Source organism: Electrophorus electricus, chromosome 18, assembly GCF_041902795.1.
Source record: "Electrophorus electricus isolate QZ-2024a chromosome 18, ASM4190279v1, whole genome shotgun sequence".
In the NCBI taxonomy this organism is placed as follows: domain Eukaryota; kingdom Metazoa; phylum Chordata; class Actinopteri; order Gymnotiformes; family Gymnotidae; genus Electrophorus; species Electrophorus electricus.
Window position 1 is genome coordinate 1291377 of NC_137514.1, and position 22706 is coordinate 1314082.

The 22706-nt window shown below is 38.7% G+C and overlaps 2 protein-coding genes across 3 annotated transcripts; both read left to right on the forward strand.

Annotated features, from left to right (window-relative positions):
• The first annotated feature begins 940 nt into the window (after positions 1-940).
• On the forward strand, positions 941-4580 carry LOC113568674 (microfibril-associated glycoprotein 4-like). Of its 2 annotated transcripts, XM_081701419.1 has the most exons (5): positions 941-964; positions 1101-1301; positions 1818-1914; positions 2383-2550; positions 3960-4580. In XM_081701419.1, exons 2-5 carry the CDS (start codon positions 1104-1106, stop codon positions 4214-4216), a joined length of 720 nt encoding a protein of 239 aa, XP_081557545.1. In that variant the 5' UTR covers positions 941-964; positions 1101-1103; the 3' UTR covers positions 4217-4580. The 2 variants fall into 2 exon arrangements, with proteins under 2 accessions (XP_081557545.1, XP_035391073.1); XM_035535180.2 differs by lacking the exon at positions 941-964 and having other exon boundaries at positions 1086-1301.
• A 12751-nt stretch (positions 4581-17331) lies between these two features.
• LOC118242762 (microfibril-associated glycoprotein 4-like) lies at positions 17332-21854 on the forward strand. The gene is made up of 5 exons (XM_081701436.1): positions 17332-17443; positions 17730-17773; positions 18074-18283; positions 18752-18849; positions 19663-21854. Exons 2-5 carry the CDS (start codon positions 17768-17770, stop codon positions 19703-19705), a joined length of 357 nt encoding a protein of 118 aa, XP_081557562.1. The 5' UTR covers positions 17332-17443; positions 17730-17767; the 3' UTR covers positions 19706-21854.
• Positions 21855-22706: the final 852 nt, after the last annotated feature.

The window sequence follows — 22706 nt, forward strand, 5'->3', positions numbered from 1 at the left end:
CCAGATTGCCTCGCCAAGCAGAAGCTCACACCCTCTACTAAATTTCATGGCATTTATAATTAATTTTAACAGTTTGATATTTTTCATTTAGTCTTTCCAGTACTGAGTTTGCAACTAAATTATAATATCAAACTGACTTTATATGTTTATTCATAACATGCACAAGCCTGGAGGTATAATTGTACCTTGAGTATTAAAAGCCTAATCAAGTTGGTAACCAGTGCTTTGAGGTGAGTGGCTATGCTCGAGTTGTTAACCAGTGTTGTGAGGTGAGTTACTGTGTCAAGATTTAACTTGGTCTGGAACTCAGTCAAATTGATTGTTCTTCATGAGATCAACCCTAGGTCCTCATTGATCTGGAACTTTAAACAAATTGAAAGATAACCCAAATTACCACAGCTCAAACACAGTGTCATCCTCACAGGAAGTTCCATAATTTCCCCAATGCTGGCACACATGCTGTAGTTAGGAGGGGTTTGAGGGTCAGTCAGGGTTTATAAGTATGGGAGTGAGAACCCTTGAGACAGGGTGAGAGAAACACTACAGGTGAGTTACACTTTTGTCCTTAATGTACATGTTTCAGACCATTTCCTATTGTTCTGTGTAATTTTGAAGTTAACTATGGTAACAAAACCTTTCAGATCCTGTTCTACTGTGTTTGGTTTCACTACTCAGTGTAGTCCTAAAGGTGGCTGTGGAGAATGTGATGGAAATGAAGTGTATATCTCAAGCTAGTATGACTTGAATTCGGGGGTTGAACAAGGCAATATATGAAGCAATATGGCAATATAAGAGACTATGATGGACAAACTGAACAATGTTTCTGTGGAGGGCAAAAATATGTTTATGTAACAAGTCCATATTGTTTCTTCATGTTAAATGGACTATCTGATTAACCCTATTGTTTACAATGACTGCCATCCAGGTCCAGACTGTGAATCTCTGCTTTAGACTCAGACTGACAGTAGGTCACACTCTCCTTTTATCTTTTTAACTGCATAATTTGCTTTATTGCTAAAATTCCATTAATTAACACAGATTGCAGGATGCAATTATATTGTTTGATGGATACTGTATTTCTCTGTATGTCTTTCCCCCAGGACATGGTGTTTCTGGTTCTAGTGCTCCCTCTGCTGGTGGGGAGCACCCCTATTTCTCAGGAAACAGACTGCTCTGATGTCTATGCTAATGGACAAACACTGAGTGGAGTGTACACCATCTACCCTGCAGGTGAAACACCTGTACAGGTGTACTGTGACATGGGCTGTTTGGGAAGCCAATCAGAGGATGGGAGATGGACGGTATGTTAGAATGTGTCTCTCCATTAGAATAACTACAGTGTTGATTTCAATGCACATCTGATCCAACCGTTAGGAAATAATTACCATTATTGTTTATTACTGTTGTATATCACTTCAAACAAGGGTAAGAAATCACTAATGGAGGTAAATGTATTAAAGGTGACTGTGACTGTAATTTATATATATATATATATATATATATATATATATATATATATATATATATATATATATATATATATATATATAATTTTTTTCCTGATATACATGCTATATACTGTATATATGTTTTTATGCACAAAATAAAAATGTTTGCAAATTCAGCAAATTACAGAAAAAGTTATGCATTAATACAAAAAGAAAAACCATATACCATTATGACTGATCCCAAAAAGCAATCTGCTATGTACTTTTAAGGTTTATATTAAAGTCAGTACAAAGTTGAAGCCTTTATACTACCATATAGTTCACGAATCTGTGATTCCACTGACATCCAAATTACAACTTTCACACCAGGTGTTTCAGAGGAGAATGGATGGCAGTGTGAATTTCTACAGACCATGGAAGCACTACAAGAATGGTTTTGGGAACAAATACGGAGAATACTGGCTGGGTGAGAGTTTGTCATTCATGAGCTATCAGATAAATAGGAACATATACGGGGAATACTGGGTGGGTGAGGGGTTGTCATTCCTGAGCTTACAGGCACATAGGAACAAATCCACCACATTCATTACATGTACATTTTCACCCTTACTCAGATGCTCTCATTCAGAACTGAAACAAAAAATGTAAAAATTGTTTCTGCATATTAAATAACCAAGAAATGTGATACTTAAAAATATTTTTTAAAGATTAAGAAATAGTATATTTTATATAATAGTATATAACAGTGCTACCATTTATCAACATTATGTAATGCCATTTGTCCAACACTTGAAAAGTTGTTTCTGTAAGTTACAACTTATGAAAAGACAAATCTTAATTTTTTGAATAATGTATTGCTTCTCATGTAATATACTTGTATTTCACATTAAGCTTCATTAATAACCTTTATATTGTGTATGTCCTACACCCTCAGGATTAGAGAACCTCTATCAGCTCACACACAAGAGGAAGTATGAGTTGAGAGTGGACCTGGAGGACTTTGAGGGTGTGACAGTGTATGCCCAGTACTCCGCTTTTTCTGTGGAATCTGAAACTGAAGGATACAAACTCCATGTTAGTGGCTTCACCGATGGAGGAGCAGGTGGGTCAGGGAGAGAGACAAAGAGGTTGAGGTTTAGCTGAGGTTTAGCTCTTAGCTTACCTATTAAGACCTAGTCCACACTAATACAGGTAAATTGGAAAACACATGTTTACATACAACTTGCCCATTGATCCACAGTAAAACCATGTTTTCCAACACTGAAAACATTCTCTAGATTGAGTAATTCATAAAATGCTGCTTTGGTGTTTTAGAAAGATTACGGTTGTCATAGGACCTTTGCAGTTCAATGATTGCAGAGCTCATTGTAAGTAGGTGTTTACATTTCATGTTTAACTGTTTCTCTTTTATCTATTCAGATGAAGAAGCTGTATGTTATTTTCTTCACCATTTTCCCTATGTGTTGTTACATTGCATATGACTGTAGCATGTATACCAAGTCTTTATATTTTCCATCATTTTTGTGCTTTATTTGGGACTTAGAACATCTGGAATACAGACTGAAAATGCTAGTGTAGCAAAACACAAAACAAGCATTTTCTAGTTTACTTGTTTTAGTGTGGACTAGGCCTCAAACACAAGCTGAACACATCATTTAGTGCACTGCCAAACACAGGCTGAACGCACCATTTAGTGCACTGCCAAACACAGGCTGAACGCACCATTTAGTGCACTGCCAAACACAGGCTGAACACACCATTTAGTGCACTGCCAAACACAGGCTGAACACACCATTTAGTGGACTGTCAAATACAGGCTGAACACACTATTTAGTGCACTGCCAAACACAGGCTGAACACACCATTTAGTGGACTGTCAAATACAGGCTGAACGCACCATTTAGTGCACTGGCAAGGGTGTAAAAGCTGTATGTAGGTTATACAGGGAGGTTATATAGGATATATAGGTTATATAGGTTATATAGGATATATAGGTTCTGTAGGTTATATAGGATATGTAGGTTATATAGGATATGTAGGTTATGTAGGTTATATAGGTTATGTAGGTTATATAGGATATATAGGATATATAGGTTATATAGGATATGTAGGTTATATAGGATATGTAGGTTATGTAGGTTATATAGGATATATAGGTTATGTAGGTTATATAGGATATGTAGGTTATATAGGATATATAGGATATATAGGTTATGTAGGTTATACATTATATGTAGGTTATACAGGGAGTAGGGTGTTACATCAGATAACCTGTGTAGAACTATCAAGGAACAGTAGGGTGTACAGCAATAAAGTAAAACTGAGTAGTTCTGTATGGAAAAGTAATATTGTGAAACAATACATTGTATATATAATATGTAGTACAGTGAAACTGCAGCACTTTATAGTACTGGAATCTAATCATTTGTGATGTTATTGCCTTCGTAATGATTTTTGGAAGGTTTTGAATATAGAAAGCAAGTCTGTACAGACAGCTCTGCTTGTGCGCAGGTGACTCACTGACCATACACAACGGACAGAAGTTCTCCACCTTGGACAAAGACCAGGACACTTATGCGGATGGGCACTGTGCTAGATCTTTCCTTGGAGGGTTTTGGTATGGCGCTTGCCACTATGCTAACCCCAATGGAATATATCTGTGGGGAAGTGATGGCACTCATTACGCCATTGGAAATGTGTGGCGCCATTGGAAAGGTTATGATTATGGTCTTAAGTCCATCATTATGAAGATCAGGCCTGTGGCTTAAATCCATGTCACACAGTAAAGGTAATTTTATTTGCTAATATGGTGAGGATGGTATGTGACAGTCACACTTTATATTGTATGTTTCTTTTAGAACATATTTAACCCATTCATTCAGTTCTGGAATACTGGTCCACTGCAATGCTCAGCCAGTATGGCCACCAACATTGAGAAAAACAAGCTTATAAATCTGATACCAACAAAATCATGACTTTATCATTTGGGCTTAATCTTAATGTTCATATACCAAGCTTAATTTATAGAAGACACACACCTTACTCTAGCCATATAGCTAAAAGTAACATATGACAAATTTGCTGATTCAAGATGTGTTGGCACATGCACATTCAAGCAGCTTGTGGTAATTATCTTCAACAGTATTCACAGCAATTACATCTGCATATATATATATATATATATATATATATATATATATATATATATATATATATATATATATATATATATATATATATATATATATATATAAGCCCTATAACAAGGCTTAAATAGAATTTAATATAACATAAAAATGACCGACAACATTCATGAAGCTAAACATGACTTAAATAGAATGAAAAGTAACGACATAAGAACCCCCAGGTGGGATGCATACTGATATTCAATACACACCACCTGAGAACACCACCACAAACATAAACAAAATATGTGACAAACATAATCACAACATAAAAACAAGTCCACCTGTGATGCATTCCAGTAGTGACAGCAGGAGGGGGCCAGCACTGAGACAAGGCTCTTGTGGACTTTGAGTTAAAAAGTTCTTCATAAAATATCCTGCAGTTTTTTGTCACCATCCATAAATGTATATAAATGTAAATAAAAACTTAAAATTATATGATGCTGTTTTTGCTTGCAAATTAATTTATATTCATTTTTACAACACAAAATATCACTCAATGTCACGTTCCAGAGACGGAGTCGAATGCAGTTTGGCGAATGCAGTTTATTAGAGAACATGGGTAGGCCATACATGTAATCCAATGAACAAGCAAAGGTCTTAATCCAGAAAAGCAGTCAGTGAAGTAAAACAAAACAGACAGGGAACAGGCAAAGATGGTAATCCAAAAGGACATGCAGAAATCCAAATAACCAGAAGTAACACACAAGAACATATGGCTCAGAAACATACCAAAAGATGACAAGACTTTGGAAAGTCACAGTGAACACACATGGCATAAATATAAAGACTAACAAGATACAGGTGAGTACAATAACAGACCTAGATACTAACAAGGGGGCAGAACAGAATGAAACCAAAACAATGGAACACAAAGAAACAAAACCATGGAGTAAATAAACAATATACATTGTAGCATTGCCATGTGAACCATGTCACCAGGAAGGGCAAACCTGGCACTCAAACTTACATTTATACATGTATCTAATCATCTAAGACAAATATGGATACAGAGAAAAAAGAAATATATAGACTTGTGGCCAAGATGGCCAAAGATTGCCAAAATGAATCAAAATATTACCCTATCCCCTTTAGTTTTGAATATTGGCAAAAATGGACAATTCTACAATAAATGCATTACAAAAGTTAAAAACATTCTGTACAGTATGTAATCGTGGCTCATTCTAGAGTTTAGTACCATGTATCTAGATCAGCAAGATGCTCTCAATCCCAAATCCAGCATTCCATCTCCTTCTTAGCTTTCCACTTGTTAACAATGCAATTAATACATTTTTAATGTATTTTTACATTTCTTAAAGTTCAACTTTAAGTGTATGTTTCTTTACTCACCTGATGAACACGTCTCTGCCTGTGACAGATGATCCTTCTGGACTTTGCCTGCAACAGTTTTCTTGCATATTATGCAAAAAGCACAAGACCACAGGACCTACACAAGCTAGAGGCAGGTCTGTCCTGGACCAAGCTTCTTAGCAACTCAAAAATGCCAGGTGAACCTAGTTATTTACCTTCAGGCAACTCGACTGGCTGTTTTCCAAAATTACCTCTAGACAGAAGACATGACATTACATAAAAGATGACTTCAGAAGGACAATGGCAACAGAACAAGACCTGAGCAGTCACAGCAACAGACCCTGAAGTCTTCCAAACTGCACAGAGTGAGTGTTGTACACCATCTTCCCAGGAAGATGGCTAGCTATATAGAAAAACTTTAACTTCGAAGTAGGCAATTCTATTTACTTAAATTAAGCATTAAATGATGTAACATCTATTTGTTCTGGTAAAGAGGATACCATCAGGACGATCTTGCTCACGGTCTATAATTCTGTTCTATATATTTCCGTATGTTCAGATGAACACGAGTTCCTTGAATCTGTGGAGAGAATTGCCGGCCAAGGTTATTTCTAATTTGTGAACTTTTTTACATTTTAATTTTATGTAATTTATTTATCATTTTAATTTTTTGTTATTTTTTATCAGCAGATATAAGGACACAAGATGATGATGAAACAGTTTATATACTGAATGAGTTGATACAAGGTATTACATTCTAGAGGGAGTCTAACATGTTAAAATACCGCATTTTGTCTAATAGATTATGCAGTGGATTAATTTGTCACACAGAGGCAGAATGGGTGAACCCCTCTACCGTCAACCACTATTCATCGAGCCCTCTGGCTGAGCTCACAATTTTTTCAGGGGACCTTACACTACCGGTGACATCTTTAGAAACGAATGCAGAGTTCACCGTGGCTTATAACAAACGTATAAATAACTCTAGGCCTGTTCAAGTTGTTGAGCCACTAACCTGTAGGCCACCATCACCTCGTAAGTATAATTTTAAAAGCATGATTATTAATCACATTTATACTAGAATAACTGAATCAATTTTTTTTTTCTAAGATGGCTCTAATGATGGGGATCAGGAGTTGAGTCTGTTTGACTAGGAGGATGATTTAAGAGTGCCTTCCCCATCATGTGGGTGATCTGATAAAGAATTCTAACTAATTACTGAAAATAATCAAATTTTCCCCACTCAGTTCCTAAAAGCTGTTATCAATTGTCTTTAGTCAACAGTGACACGTCCTTCCAGGATCATACACAACAATCGGATGTGGGAAAAGCAACAGCTGCAGCAGTATCACCTCCTGACGATCTTTTACAACTGGAACGTATGTTGTCTGACCTGTTATGAAAAAGAACTTCTGGATCAAGCATTTGCTAAACTGATCTCTACACCTGTATACGGTTCTGGGTGTGGGTTTGGTTCTGCATTATATGATGTGTTGAGATTTCTAACTCAGTGTACATCAGAAGGAATATTGCTGTTACACATGCACAGTGAATATACGGTATCATACTATGGTTCAGAAACGTCTGAATAATAACTCACTAGGTAATGCTTCAAAAAAATCTGAAAACATACAGGTTAGTCAAAATGACATTTTCTATGAACTGAATCAAAGTTTAATAAATTTACAAAATAGTTTATGCCAACAAAATTCTTTGAACCAATATGTATTACACGCTGTAAATCAGATGAATGAAAGTCTAGCTTTAACGTCAGAATCTGTTACTCAAAATGAATACGAACTGCAGAGTCCTGAAAACACACAGGTTCGTCAAAATGACATTTTCTATGAACTGAATCAGTGCTTGGCTGCGTTAAATGAGAGGCTCTTAAGTGATGAACGTACTGAACAGCTGGGTTCACAGAATTCTTCAACCAGTTTTGATAACGAAGAACAGAGTCCTAGAATGTATGAAACTGATGTAGAACTTCTCCCTTCAGATAATACTGAAAACCATATGGAAACGGAACAAACGGCGTATGGTGTAGATCCTGACATTAGAATAATTCGTAGAGAAAAGTTCAATAACACAGAACTTAGGAGGAGTGTTAATTTAGCCTTACTGGGTAACATTAACAGTTTTGCAGAATTTTACAGTCACGTTCTAGAGGTTATAAATGGCATGACGGATACCGTTAATGAAATAGCTGGTCTGAGAGGTGCTGTATATTTTCTAATTCAAGGTCCTAATCTGAATGTTTCATCACATCTTGGGTTGAATAACGGGGTCGTGGAACTAGACTCTTTTCTAACCAGGCTCGAGAAAGGTATGCAGAGCAATCTTGAGATCCTGGCAAGTGATAGGTTGGAATTTGTGATTCAGATAGTGTACCCCCCCCCCCCCCCCCCCCCCCCACAAAGGCGGTGTTAGGAATAAATTATCACGCCTCTTCAGATCAGACATTTTATGAAAGAAGATAAGACATCTGTATTTTTTTACAACACTGACAGCAATCTGTTTTACCTTATGTGTCGCACAGCTTTTGAATCGTTAGGAAACACCTATTTGAGAAGTTCATGAATTGTAAAATAGTTGTGTTGTATCAGACGTTCAACAAAAGCGGTTACTCTTTTTTTTTTTTAACTAGCAGGAAATCCCATGAGAAAACCATTTTCTTATTCCTACACGACAACCATTACTACGGTGTTAAAAATATTGAGGGTCTTCTTGGGTTTCAATACGTCTGTCATTTTTGTTACAAAGGATTCACAAGTATGAAAAAACACAAGTGCGAGTATTACTATAACGTATGTCTTGATCCGGAATGTTATAGTTATATTCAGAATATGTTGCAGTGTTCAGATTGTCTAAGACTGTGTAGGTCAGATTACTGCTACGAAAAACACAAAGAAGAGATGGGAAACTTGTTGGGCGATACATATCCATTATGCAAAATAGGTTTCTACTACCCCAAATGCGGAACGGTAGAACATCTGAGCCCCTTTACCACAGGTAAAAAAAGAACATAAATGTGCTCAGCCTCAGTGCAGAGTTTGTAATGAAAAAATAGAATCGGAGGTCAAATATGAATGTTTCATACAACCGTTACAGGTAGAGATGGCGGACGAACGTTACATATTTTATGATACAGAGTCCAGACAGGAAACGGGGATACATATAGCTAATTTTATATGCTGCATGGGGTTTAATGAGGGTGTGAACGGCTGAAGGGGATGGGTGCATCGAAGCCTTTTTTAAAATGTTCCATCAAAGAAAATTCAAAGGATACACATTCGTAGCACATAACGCAAGGGGTTATAATTCCTATCTTTTGTTGAATTATCTGGTGAAAGAAGGGGTTACTCCTACTATCATAACGCTAGGGGGGGAAATTTAGTGCTTTGAAGATACCACTTATCAACAGAGATTTATTGACAGTCTCCCATTCCTACCTATGAAACTTAATGCCATTCCAAAAGCCATGGGGTTTACAAGACTGTTGCTTGTACACAGACACGGATAGCATCATCTTCAAAAGTCATAAAGGTGATTGGATAGTTGCCTCTCTGCTATGGCAGCGAAGTGTTTCTGTTAGTCAGGCAGCAGGTGGGGAGGACATAGCAGGTCTAGAGGAGAGAGGGCACAGAAGTTTATTCATGAGGAGGGTGTAGAAATGAAAATTTGTAACTGTATCCAAAGAGAGAGAAGACAGAGAGTCAGGGTGAGGAAGGGTGGACAAAATAGTAGAAGTAAGGGAAGAGGGAGTTATGGAGTGCAGATTGCGGCAGAAGGAGGAGGAACATGTCGTTGCCAACTAGTCAATCACAAATTCTACTGTTAACTGAGCCCTAAAACGTATATATGTTATATGTGACTATGGTTAGAGAACATCTATCAGCTCAAATGTAAGAGGAAATAAGAGCTGAGAGTGGACCTGGAGGGCTTTCAGGGGGGAATAGTTCATGACAAATACTCATCTTTCTCTGTGGATTCTGAAGCTGATGGTTACAAGCTCCATGTTTTTGGCTACACAGATGGAGGAGCAGGTGAGGTGCACACTGATAAAGTGACTGATAAAGTATTCAATACAAATACTTACCTTCATTGAAATTTTAGGAGATGCTCTGTCCTTCCAAAATGGACAGAATTTCTCCACTTTTGACAAAGACTAGGATGCCTGTTCTTCAGAGAACTGAATCTGTATTTTGGAGCATTTTCGTATAACAAATGTCACTATGCCAGTTTTAATGGCCTTTACATGTGGGGAGCAGACAGTTACTATGGCTGTGGTGTCATTTGACTTCAGTGGAAGGGATCCTACTATTCACTTAAGTCTGTTACCATGTAGATCAGACCAGTATCTTAAGCCTCATCAGAACTACATTTCTGATACCTCACTGAAGAAGGCAGCTTACATAAACTGTGGTTTTTGCTTGCTTATTCCAGTTTTACTGAGTCTATTAAATGTAGGCTTTTAAAGTCCTGGCAAAATACTTTATATAAATATTTTATATATTTATATATTTTTTGTAAATACCATGACTTGCGCAATACTTTTATTTTGAAAGTCATAATATTAAGAGTTATTTTCCACTTTGATTTCTCTACATTGGAAGACTAGGGAAATAATTGAAAACCCAAGTTTATAACTTAAGGGATTGTCCAGAGGAAGACTAACCTCTCTGCTGACCCGCCTCTCGCTTCCATTTACCCGCCGTCGTCACAGAATGTGCAGTCCAAGGGAAGCGAGGTGAGTAATCCCGAGTGGGCCCACCTGCTTGCTGCCAAGAAGGCGGCTATGGAGCAGCAACAGCAGGAGATAGGGGAGATACGCTCCCTTGTTCCGTCTCAGGCAGCATGTCAGTAGCCTGACTCCCAGCACAGAGCAGCGAGTCGCCCCTCCCCTCTCCCCACCTATGCTGGAAAGGATGAAGTGCCTCATAGCGACCCCTGAGACCTACAGAGGAGACCCAGAGGAGTGTGAGGGCTTTCTCGTGTAATGCGATCTTTTGTTTTTGTATCAGCCCCCCCTGCCTGACCACGCCAAAGTGGCTTTTGTAGTCTCCAGGCTGACGGGGAAAGCCCGCGTCTGGGGAGCCGCTCTCGTGGCTAATGCCTCCCCGCTTATGAGTGACTATGCCGGCTTCGTTCAGGAGCTTAAGGCGGTGTTTTATCACCCATGCCAAGGGAAGGTTTGCGGGCAGTCGCTACTCAGTCTGAGACAGGGACTCCACAATGCGGTGGACTACGCAATGGAGTTCCGCACACTAGCGGCTGGTACTCAATGGAACAAGCCGGCCTTAGTGGACGTCTTTGTGCACGGACTGACAGAAGACTTGCAGGAAGAATTAGCATGCAAACCAGAGCCTTCCTCCCTGAACGACGTGGTGCGCCTTGCAATTACACACGATCACCTACTACAAGAGCGGCGCAGACAGCTGCATCGGGGTTTGACACAGCGAGAGAACGATTCCCTCGCGGTACAAGGGGACAACCCCACAGAGCCCATGCAGCTGGATGTGGCAGGAATGTGAGGCAAGCTTCCGAACCAAGGAAAAGGCGAGCAGTCAGTGAGTGATTCTTTAAATCTATCACTGTGCAAGCTACCAGTTATGGTGAAACATCAGCATCATCAGCTCTCTGCATCTGCTTTAGTTGATTCAGGGGCAGCTGGCAACATAATGGACTTTGCTAGGAGATTGGGGATAAAGGCCATCTCTCTTCCTACTTCGCTAAGTGTGCGGGCACTAGACAGAGGACCCATGGGAGCGGGGGTCATAACCCATGTCACTCATGGGTGGAAAACCCATGAGTGGAAAACCGCTTTCAGCATGTCATCCGGACACTACGAATATTTAGTCCTGCCCTATTGTCTAGCCACAGCCCCTGCTGTCTTCCAGGCCTACATCAATAGTTCTTGGGTAGATCTGTTGTCACTTATATCGATGACATCCTGATCTACTTCCCCTCCCGGGACCAACATGTGCATGACGTAAGGGCTGTCCTTGGCACCCTCCTACGGAACCACCTCTACTGCAAACTGAAAAAGTGAGTTCCTCTGCAGAGAGGTGAGTTTCCTAGGTTGTGTCATCTGGCCTAGACCCCAGAATCGTAGGGAGTTACTATGTTTCCTAGGGTTCGCTAACTTCTACCGCCGATTCCTTGATTCCTTTAGCACGCTAGCTCACACTCACAGACCTGTTGCGTGGCCTCTCCAAGAGGATCAGATGGAACCCAGAGGCAGAAAGATCCTTCACGGAGCTGAAAGCTGCCTTCTGCACCGCTCCAGTTTTGTAGCAACCTGACCCGAGTGAGCCATTTGTGGTAGAGGTAGATGCATCAAATGTGGGAGCGGGCGTGGTGCTGTCCCAACACAAGGGAGCAACAAGGAAATTGAAGCCCATTGCATGCTTCTCTAAGAAGCTAAGCCCTGCGGAGAGGAACTATGGCATGGGAGATCGCGAACTCCTTGCCATGAAACTGGCGTTTGAGGAGTGGAGGCACTGGCTGGAGGGAGCAAGGCACCTCTTTTTGGTCATTACAGACCATAAAAACCTGGAATACCAAGTGAGGTAATACAAGGTAAAGGCCTTGCTAGACTCTAGGCGGCGAGGTGCACGAATGTACTACCTTGTGGACTGGGAGGGGCACAGGCCAGAGAAGCGGTGCTGGATACTGGCTTCCCAGATCTTGGACTCCAACCTCATCGCCTCCTTCCAGAGGCTGCATCCCCTGAAGCTGGCGCCACGGCGATGGGGCCTGCCGCGTGCCAGGAGGCTGGCGGGGTCTTCGGTGGGGGGAGGGTTTCTGTCACGGTTGATCAGCCAGCTAGCAGGGGAGACACACGCACCCCTGCTAAGGACTACTTATCGCACCTGCCCCGTTCACAATCTCCTGATTACTAATTGCTTTCACCCATTTCGCATTCACTCCCTGCTCTTTTTAACCCCCAGATCCGAGGAGATGGGGCTGCACATTAGCGGTCCTACTACGTCAAGTCGAACCACGCATAATTAATTGTCTAAAGGAAGACTAGCTCTTCTGCACTTTGTATTTGAGGTCCCGTGTTTCCATCATGGATACCGATGGAGAATAAAGATTACCTCTCTGCTGACCCGCCTCTCGCTTCCATTCACCCGCCGTCATCACAATATAACCAGGCAGACAATCCAAAAGGGGCAGACTAAATACTACAACATCAATAAACACTTAAAATATGTGAGTACATAATACAACATTTAAAATTACAGGAAATATAATATAATGTGTCATGTAACATTTTAATCACAGTCGTAGTTCCATGGACATTAACATTCTTACATTTGTGGTTTTACAATAGTGTTTTGCACTGTTAACCGTGCAGCCGGTAACTAGCGGTATCTAGTGGTTTAAATGCTTGCGGTTTAAATGCTTGGTGGACATTAGATTGTATGGTTTACTGAGCTGATAGCTAGCTAGCTACTTTACTGGGTATGATTCTGTGACCTCCTGGGCTTGGAGGTCTGTTTCTAGTTTTGGTTAAAGGGTCAAACTGCATGGTCTGCCCAGGCCCATAGCAACTTTGCTGGGCATGACTCTGTGACCTCTTGGGTTTGGAAGTCTGGTTATAGTATTATTTAAAGGCACAAAGTGCATGAAGTGTGCCCTGGCCCAGCACTACTTTGCTGGGCATGACTGTGTGACCCCTTGGGCCTGGAAGTCTGTTTCTAGTTTTATTTAAATGGTCAAACTGCGTGAAGTGTGCCCAGGCCCAGAGCTACTTTGATGGGCATGATTCTGTGACCTCTTAGGCCTTGAAATGTGGCGCTTTGAATGATTTAAAGAGTGAAACGGTCTGAAGTATGCCCACATTTAAAGCAAGGTTGCAAAGTAGCTAATAATACTACATATAATAATACTAAAATAATACTACAACCAGACTTCCAGGCCCAAGAGGTCACACAGTCATGCCCAGCAAAGTAGCTCTGGGCCTGGGCACACTTCACGCAGTTTGACCGTTTAAATAAAACTAGAAACAGACTTCCTGGCCCAAGAGGTCATACAGTCATGCCCAGCAAAGTAGCTCTGGGCCTGGGCACACTTCACGCAGTTTGACCCTTTGACAATTTTTGGCAGATTTCACCACGTTATTACGAACGTGGATACGTTATCTTATAATTATAAGCAGTGTGAGATGTGAAGCTAAGTGAAGCACATGTGCAGAATTTCTAACAATAGCCTGTTTTGTATAGCCTGGCTAACTGAACAATCAGTGAAATTAAATGTGGTTGCTGAGCCTGTTGCAGCTGGGTCAATTTAATTTGATTTCATTGTGTTTAATTTTAAACTCAGCTGCGTGCCATGAGACACAAGTTTATCTGAGCATTTTTTGTTTTAATGCCGGCTTAACCTAGCCATGTTTTACAGTTATCTTGAAATAATTGAGGTTCATCGCTAGAGGGTGCTGTTCATCTTTTTTTTCTTTTTCTTTTTTGTATTATTGATCAGGAAAAAACTATAAAATAGATGAAGTGGACGTTTTCTATGTATCATATGGAATTTGAGTATATGAGTGAATGTTACTATGTAAATGTATAAGAATTTGTGGATAAGATTATTATGAGATTATTTATAATCAAATGACTACACTGTACAACCACATCTTCCTTTTATTTACATATTATACAGATATTTACAGATATTTATATTTTACTTGCAGAGCAGCTCCTCATTGGTTCGGCTCAGAAGCTTCTTTTCGATGTTCTCTTTCTCCAGGTACTCCTGCAGGTTAGGCATCTCTTCCGCCAACCGCCTGAGGGCAGAAGAGACGTGGTGTGACGCGTAGCCTGCTGTTAAAGGCTACAGATATAGTACATCTGTGAGGCTAACAGCGCTTATTATATGAAGCCTTATAGAGGTGATATGGAATGATCTCATTCGATCAACCCTAATGTAACCCTTACAAACTTTCATGAACTCATTTGAATAACACGACCATAGCCCTCAAGAACTTTCCTAAAATATTTTAGGATGTTCTGAACAGATTATCTCTTAAAGGTTAAATCCCTTGCAGGTCTTAGTCCTGCTCGTCCCACATGCTCATGTGTGAGTGAAACAGTGCATAGGTGTAGAGACCTGGACTTGGCGAGATGCAGGCCTATCCTCTCAGTCTGGAGCTATTCTGTTACTAGAGGACCTGAACACGCTCCAACAGCATGTTCTTCTGGTCCTGATGAGCATCACAGGCTCCTTGTAAACAGTGTTGTTCAATTGTAGTTTTGGAGACATGATGAGTGCAATATGCAACCAACTGCTTTAGCTGAGTACAAGATGTATTTTTCCAATGCAGTTACAATTGTATGCTTTATGTTTCTGTTGATTCAAAAGGAAAACATTAATTTAGTTTAAAATTTATGCAGGTGTAATTATGCTGTTCTAGCAGAACATTCTGATAGTAATTGGTGTGTAATTACCCTCTCCTGGCATGACATTCTGTTAATAATTGGGGTGTAATTTACCCTCTCCTAATGTAACATTCTGTTAGTAATTGGTGTGTAATTACCTGTCCTAGTGTAACAATGTGTTATTAATTACTGTTTAATCATCTTCTCCTAATGTAACATTGTATTAATAATAGGTGTGTAATTACCTTTTCCTAGTTTAACAATCTGTTATTAATTGGGGTGTAAATACCCTCTCCTAACATAACATTCTTTTTGGAGGAATTGACTGTCGTGAAACAAATCAAACAAATGATGCAAAAATTTTAGTCTTTCATTTATTTATTGAGGAAAATGATCCAATATTACATATTTGTGAGTGACAAAAGTATGCAAACATTTAGGATTAGCAGATAATTTGAAGATGAAATACAAAACAGCTTCAATTTAGCTTTCTTTACATTTTTGGTATTTAGCAGAGTACTCAGTGTTAATCCCACGCAGTTCACCATGAGCATTGTTTGGTTCATTTTTGTTACGTTATAGCTCCATCATATAGAATTTCATACCTGTGGTCCTTATTTACCTATCCGTCATTCGGTCTATCATTTAACACATTATTTACTGTGACGGGTGGGGCAGAAACAGATGCTTGCGGACATAAGACAGCAGGTTGGTTTAATCGTTGTTCAGGGGTTGTGCAATAATCCAGTGTGATGACAAAAGGCGAAGATAAAGGACTAATCCAAATAGTAGAGATCTTAACAGTCTGAGTCAGACACCAGAAGATCAATCACAATATAACCATGCAGACAATCCAAAAGGGGCAGACTAAATACAACAACAAGGAATACTAAGAAAACATACGGTACACAAAAAGACAATCCAAAATAATGCTTGGTTTGCTTCTAGAGACTTTTGGCAATACTTGAGCAATGACTTAGTTAGAAACAGTCATATATAATCCAATAAACAGGACATACAGTTGAGTTCAATATTCTGGTGACACTGATCTGATTGGATGCCTCCGATTGGTTGAGTCGTTGACTGGGTGACAAACGGGTTGCTGGATATTGCAGTCTGTCAGGGGATTTGGCGTTATGACATTTACACTGTTATTGCTGGTTTATCAATAATTATTCCATTAATTGTAGAGTTTTGGCTTGTGGGTGGTACTTCTAATTTTTGGTAAATGATCAATGATGACATTGCATAGCAATTATGCCTACTCAGACAAAAGGAGTACAGGTCATAATAATGAAAAGTTTAATTGCTCAGAATTTGACTTAAAAAAATCTTGTCTTCAGAGAACACAGGATCTTCAGGAAAAGTAAAAAAGAGAAAAATTTTCTTAAAAGCAAAAGAAGCCAGAAGCATCTACACATGCTACAAAAAATGCCACCCAAATCCAGCCGCAAACGAGGATGTTTTCTAAAGTCCAGCCCAAATGAAGCTGTTTTCCTTTATTTATCCAGACTGCAGTTCAGGGAGGTCCATTATTCTCTCCAGTTCTAGACCTTCTCATCACTACAGCATATGTTAAGCTTCTGCTTCTTTTCAGTGCTCAATTCCACCATTCCTGTCCTCCTTCAGTTTCAGTAACATCCACTGTAACATCGCAGTCTCACCAACCATTCACTCATGCTATCAATAGCTTGGCTGCTCAGGAAGAAGTCTGTTTTGTTGGTTGTCTCGACTCTCTCTCTCTCTCCCTCTCCCTCATGTCGGTTTCTCTGTCTTTCTGACCAGGCTTGTAAACCTACATTCAGACGGATAATAGCACACATTAACACCATAACACCTTAACAAAAACAATGATATCACAGGCCTAAAGGCATCTCTCTCCGCAGGAGTATATTTGAGGACTGGGCAGCACAAACTGGAGATTTAGTGTTCAAAGGTCATATTCCTAAAGCTGACTCTTATGATGATGCAAACTGCTACTGGCAGCTGTGCAATTCATGAGCAAATATTCTGATCTGATCACAAAATGTGTATAGACTTTAAGGTAGGAAGGATTTGAGAATCTGTCAGGGATGGGAGTGTGAACATTTGAGACAGGGTGAGAGAAACGCTACAGGTGAGTCACACTTTGATCTGTAATGTACCAGGATGTTTTATTGTTCTGTGTAAGATAGCAGGTATTATAGGCAGCACAATTTACCTCATAATGCACTTATTAAAACTGGTAGATTTTACAAAATAAAAGACTAAGCAAAGTACACACACACACACACACACACACACACACACACACACACACACACAGAATTTAGTTTGTGTTTTATTTTTTGTCACAGGTCCAGAGTCTTAATTTTAAACAGACATTCAAGTTTGCATAATATTACTGTTTATTTGCCATCAAGGTTCAGATTGTGAAACTCTGCATCAGACTTGGGCTGAAATGACAGTAGGTCACAGTGTATTTTCATCTTTCTAACTGCTTATTCCAACTTGCTCTTTTAACTGGCCCTGAACTAATTTAAATTCACTATGTTGCAAAAATGGTTTATATTCTAAAGGTTTACTTGAAACTCTTGTAAAACAAAGAACAACTTCAAATGTAATTTTTTATTTGACTGAGTATACGAATATGCAGTTAATTTTTTGTATGTTTTGGGCTGCAGTTGAATTGTTTACAGTTGGCCTTTACTGCAGTTTCTGTATTCCAGTATCATATTTCTCAGTCTGCCTGTATGTCTTTCCTTAGGACATGGTGTTTCTGGGTCTAGTGCTCCCCCTCTTGGTGGGGAGCACCCCTGTTTCTCAGGAACTGTTTCCAACAGACTGCTCTGATGTCTATGCTAATGGACAAACACTGAGTGGAGTGTACACCATCTACCCTGCAGGTGAAACACCTGTACAGGTGTACTGTGACATGGGCTGTTTGATAAATGATTCACAGGATGGGAGATGGACGGTATGTTACAATGTGTCTCTCTATTAGAATAACTACAGTGTTGATTTTAGTGGACATCTAATCCAGTCATTAGAAAATAATTGCCATTAATGGTTATTATTGATATTTTTATGAATAGTGTCACTTCAAATGAAATGGGTTGTCTGCCTCAATAATTTCTGCTCACTCTGCTCATATAATGTTAGGTTGGGTGGTGTAAGTGGTGTCTGCCCCAAGGATGAAATAACCTACACCACTGCTTTAAAAAAAATTTTTTTTATAGCAGTTCTTTAATAAAGTAACATATTAATATGATCAAATCTGTGATACATTAGGACAAATAATTATAATAATAGAATATTTAAACTTTTCAAAAAGCAATCTGCTGTGTAATTGTTTATAATAAAAGATAAGATAAATCCTTCACAGTTTCTTACAGTATGAGAGTGTGGAGTCCATTTACATACAATATTACAACTTTCATATCAGGTGTTTCAGAGGAGAATGGATGGCAGTGTGAATTTCTACAGACCATGGAAGCACTACAAGAACGGTTTTGGGAACAAATACGAAGAATACTGGCGGGGGTGAGAATTTACAGTGGCTCATGCAGTTCAGTTGCTTTGGATAAAAGTGTCAGTTAAATGCCAAATAATAAATGTAAAATGGGTAATAAATAAGTAGAAAATACAATACAAATCTGTATTGTATACATTTTTGGAATGTTAATAAAAATGAAAGGGACACAGTAGGGCAGTTGAAGCAACAGTGTACACTGGGTTAAACAGACAAAAGACAAATATGAACAAGGATACAAGGATGACAATGAAATACAGGTGTGACACATTATGGGCCAACAATGGATGGGCATGAGGTAAAGCCACATCAGAGGAAGAGAAGGAGTGGGTCCATGCCATGACACTTGCTAAACAAGAATTATACCTTTTTAGAAAGACTCACAAGTAAAAAATAATAATTATAAATAAATACATAAATAAAAAATGTAGAAAACTGGTCTCAAGGACCAAGGAAAGAACCATGATACTGAGACTTCTATTCTACTTTCCTGTTTGTAATGCTACTTTCAAAATATATATATAAACAGATCCACACACATTGTTCATATTCATTAAAAAAAATTATATTTTCATAATTCTGCCACCATTTCGACATGTTTGTGAATGTCATTTAAAGGTTTTTTCACATAAACAATTGTCACATTTTATTAATCCCAGAGTGAAATTCACTTACAGTTTACACTGTGTTCAACAAAACAGCAGCAATAAATAAAAAAAATTTAAGTGTTCACATAACTGTATTGCTTCTTACGTAGAATACTGGCATTTTCACCTGAAGCTTCATTATAACCTTTATAACATGTGTATGTCCTACACCCTCAGGATTAGAAAACCTCTATCAGCTCACACGCAAGAGGAAGTATGAACTGAGAGTGGACCTGCAGGACTTTGAGGGTTTGACGGTGAACGCCCGGTACTCCTTTTTCTCTGTGAAATCTGAAACTGAAGGATACAAACTCCATGTTACCGGCTTTGTCAATGGAGGAGCAGGTGGGTGAGGGAGAGAGTGAGATGTTGAAGATTAGTTTAGGTGTGTAGTTATGGTCTTACTTTTCCCAATTTAATTCTAAACTGAATATATAGACTACATGCACTTTAAACTTTATGTAGAAGACTTTATAGAGAATAGGAAGACATTTCAGATTTGTCCTTCATGCTGTTCTAATAGCCTTTGCCCAAGCAAAATGTCTCTTTGAAATACGAAAAATGCAAGGCAAGGTAGAGCAAAAAAATATTCAGCAAAAATTGTTTCCCCAGTTGTACTTAGTTACCCCAGACATGTTTGTTTATATTACATCTTTGAATGTATGAGGTTACTGTAATCGCAAAAAATTTGAAGCTATCATACTCATAACCCTGGCCTTTTATAAATACATACCCAAATTCACTTTTTAAATGTATTTTTATGTAACGGCCCGAGTGCCGCAGGGCAAGGAGCAGGACGTACAGAATGACGAACATTGAAGACATCGGCAATCGCATCTAACACAAGCGGTGAACACACACAAAGGCACAAACATGAACTTTAATAGGGACAATAACTGTGAACATGAACGTGAACAATGACTGACAATAACGCACACACTGACAAGAGTTTAAATAATTACAAACATGACGAGACTAAACCGATTCAGGTGTGCGCTTAATAACGCAGGCGTGCTTATAAATATACAGTTAACGACGAACTCCCACTGCACGCGCCGGGCGATACCACGTGACCAGTGGTAGGGGCGCATTCCATGACATTTTAAGTTTAAGTTATTTATGAAATAAATTATTTTGTAAAAAATCTTGGATCTATTTAAAGTGAAGCTAGTTTACAATTACTTAGAATTTTTCAAAAGAAGTAGATTTGTTTATCCCAGATGTCTTCACAGCATTATAGTTCCTTTTTTTTTTATATTACAGTATCAGAACCACAATGACCTAAACCACAGAATGAAATCTGTGTGGTATCAGGGAAGAATGTGCTGATTTGGCCATGGATTTATATAAAATATTTTGGGGATGCTTGCTACCTAGATTAGCCTCATGGCTCAGTGCAAAACTACCAAAGGTGATGCTGAATTTGTCTCAAAGCTGACTGACTGCATTTGAAGGGAAAAACTGTAAATATGATTTTAAAGTTTTGTTTTAAACTGGATAAACTGGATTTAAAATATTAATAGTATTCTAAGTTTGTAGTAATTAATAGTATTACTCTATTACTATTCGTGGCGCTATCCACGTTTGTTCATATATACATAATTACAGTTAGGGAGAAAAAAAAGACTTTTACGTATTTATATATGTGGTAAGAAATAATACTGTAGTCCTTAAAAATACCTGCATTTATTATAATATCGTAACGTTTTTGTTATTGATGATGTGATAATGTTCTGAATGTGGACAGCATGTCCATACTGACACTTCTTTTGATCTCAGGAGACTCTATGTATGAAAGCAATAGACAGAAGTTCTCCACCTTGGACAAAGACCAGGACACTCATAAGGAGTTGAACTGTGCTAGATCTTTCCTTGGAGGGTTTTGGTATGGCGCTTGCCACTATGCTAACCCCAATGAGATTTATCTGTGGGGATGAGATGGCACTCATTACACCATTGGAAATGTGTGGTACCATTGGAAAGGTTATGATTATGGTCTTAAAAACATTATTATGAAGATCAGGCCTGTGGCTTAAAGGGGAAGTTCACCCATGATTACATCCGATAACAATAGTAACAATATTAATAACAATAATTCCTTTTTTTGTATCAATATATACAGTTTAACATTTTCAGTTTTATTCTCACTATCAGTAAGCATTTGGCAAACTAATTTGTCATCATGTTATACCAATAAGTCACTGGGCAAGACTCAACATTACATTCACCTCCATCTAGCAGAAGCATCAATATCAACCTAATAAAATAGCAAAAATACAGTCAACCTCGGGGATTTGAAATTAAGGCAGATTTTGTGTTTTTGGGCAAATTCTATAGGAAAGAAAACACAAAAGCATAAATGGTTCTTCACAAAGCTTACCAACTGCTCTGAACAATAAAAAGTATGAAATAAATTTCTTTGCTGGTAGTCTATGATTCAAAGATAATACAAAGTGTTTTCATTAAAAACATTTTAAGATTATTTAAGGTTATTTATTTCAGTTCCAACAATAAGTCCTTTCCTGTCACCATAGAGGATAGTCGAGTATGTCCAGTTGTATATCTGGCATAAGTTTTAATTTGCTTGAGAAAGTCTGCTCAACAGAAGCAGTGGATACAAATTGCAAACCAGTTGTGGCTCCAAACACCAAAAAAATCAGTTGCAAATAACAGGCATTCCCAGCAATACAATTTGCAGCGTTCCACAGAGGCTGTAAACCAAAAGGTGCCACTCATAGTTACTGAATTGAAAGTAACAGACAAACCCTTTTCCTGACTGGTACAGGTTTGCTAGCTTTGGGGTTGGGCAAATTTCCTAACAATGTCCAGCTTTTCTTGAAAAGTCCGTCTTGAAAATAGCTTTGTAAGTATGTCTGTGAACAAATCAATTCAATTTCTTCTCCTTTGTCAGCCATTGTGGGTTGAAAAAACAGCTATTAAATATGCACAAATAGATTTTAGCTTTGCAGGTCAGTGCAGATGCAGTTTGCAAACTCTGATGGTCTCTGACCATCAAATCAAAGGATGTGAAAATTCCAACATTATATTATGCCTGATAGATGGCCCTGGAAATTGATTAAAGCAACAGTGTCACTGCCATTTATTTTAAGCTACAGGTAGCCACACTGATTCTGAAGGCCTCAAGGCAGATTTCTTAGACCAAGGCAATGCATAATGGCTGACATATGATTGGATAAAAGCTCTAATATAAACATACACCA

Coding starts and splice junctions, on each gene's coding strand:
- LOC118242762 (XM_081701436.1), top strand. Junction 18,284..18,751: donor CACAGGATGGGAGATGGACG/GTATGTTACAAT, acceptor CTTTCATATCAG/GTGTTTCAGAGGAGAATGGA. Junction 18,850..19,662: donor TACGAAGAATACTGGCGGGG/GTGAGAATTTAC, acceptor CTACACCCTCAG/GATTAGAAAACCTCTATCAG.
- LOC113568674 (XM_035535180.2), top strand. CDS start 1,086: ATGTCTTTCCCCCAGGACATGGTGTTTCTGGTTCTAGTGCTCCCTCTG. Junction 1,302..1,817: donor CAGAGGATGGGAGATGGACG/GTATGTTAGAAT, acceptor CTTTCACACCAG/GTGTTTCAGAGGAGAATGGA. Junction 2,551..3,959: donor CTTCACCGATGGAGGAGCAG/GTGGGTCAGGGA, acceptor GCTTGTGCGCAG/GTGACTCACTGACCATACAC.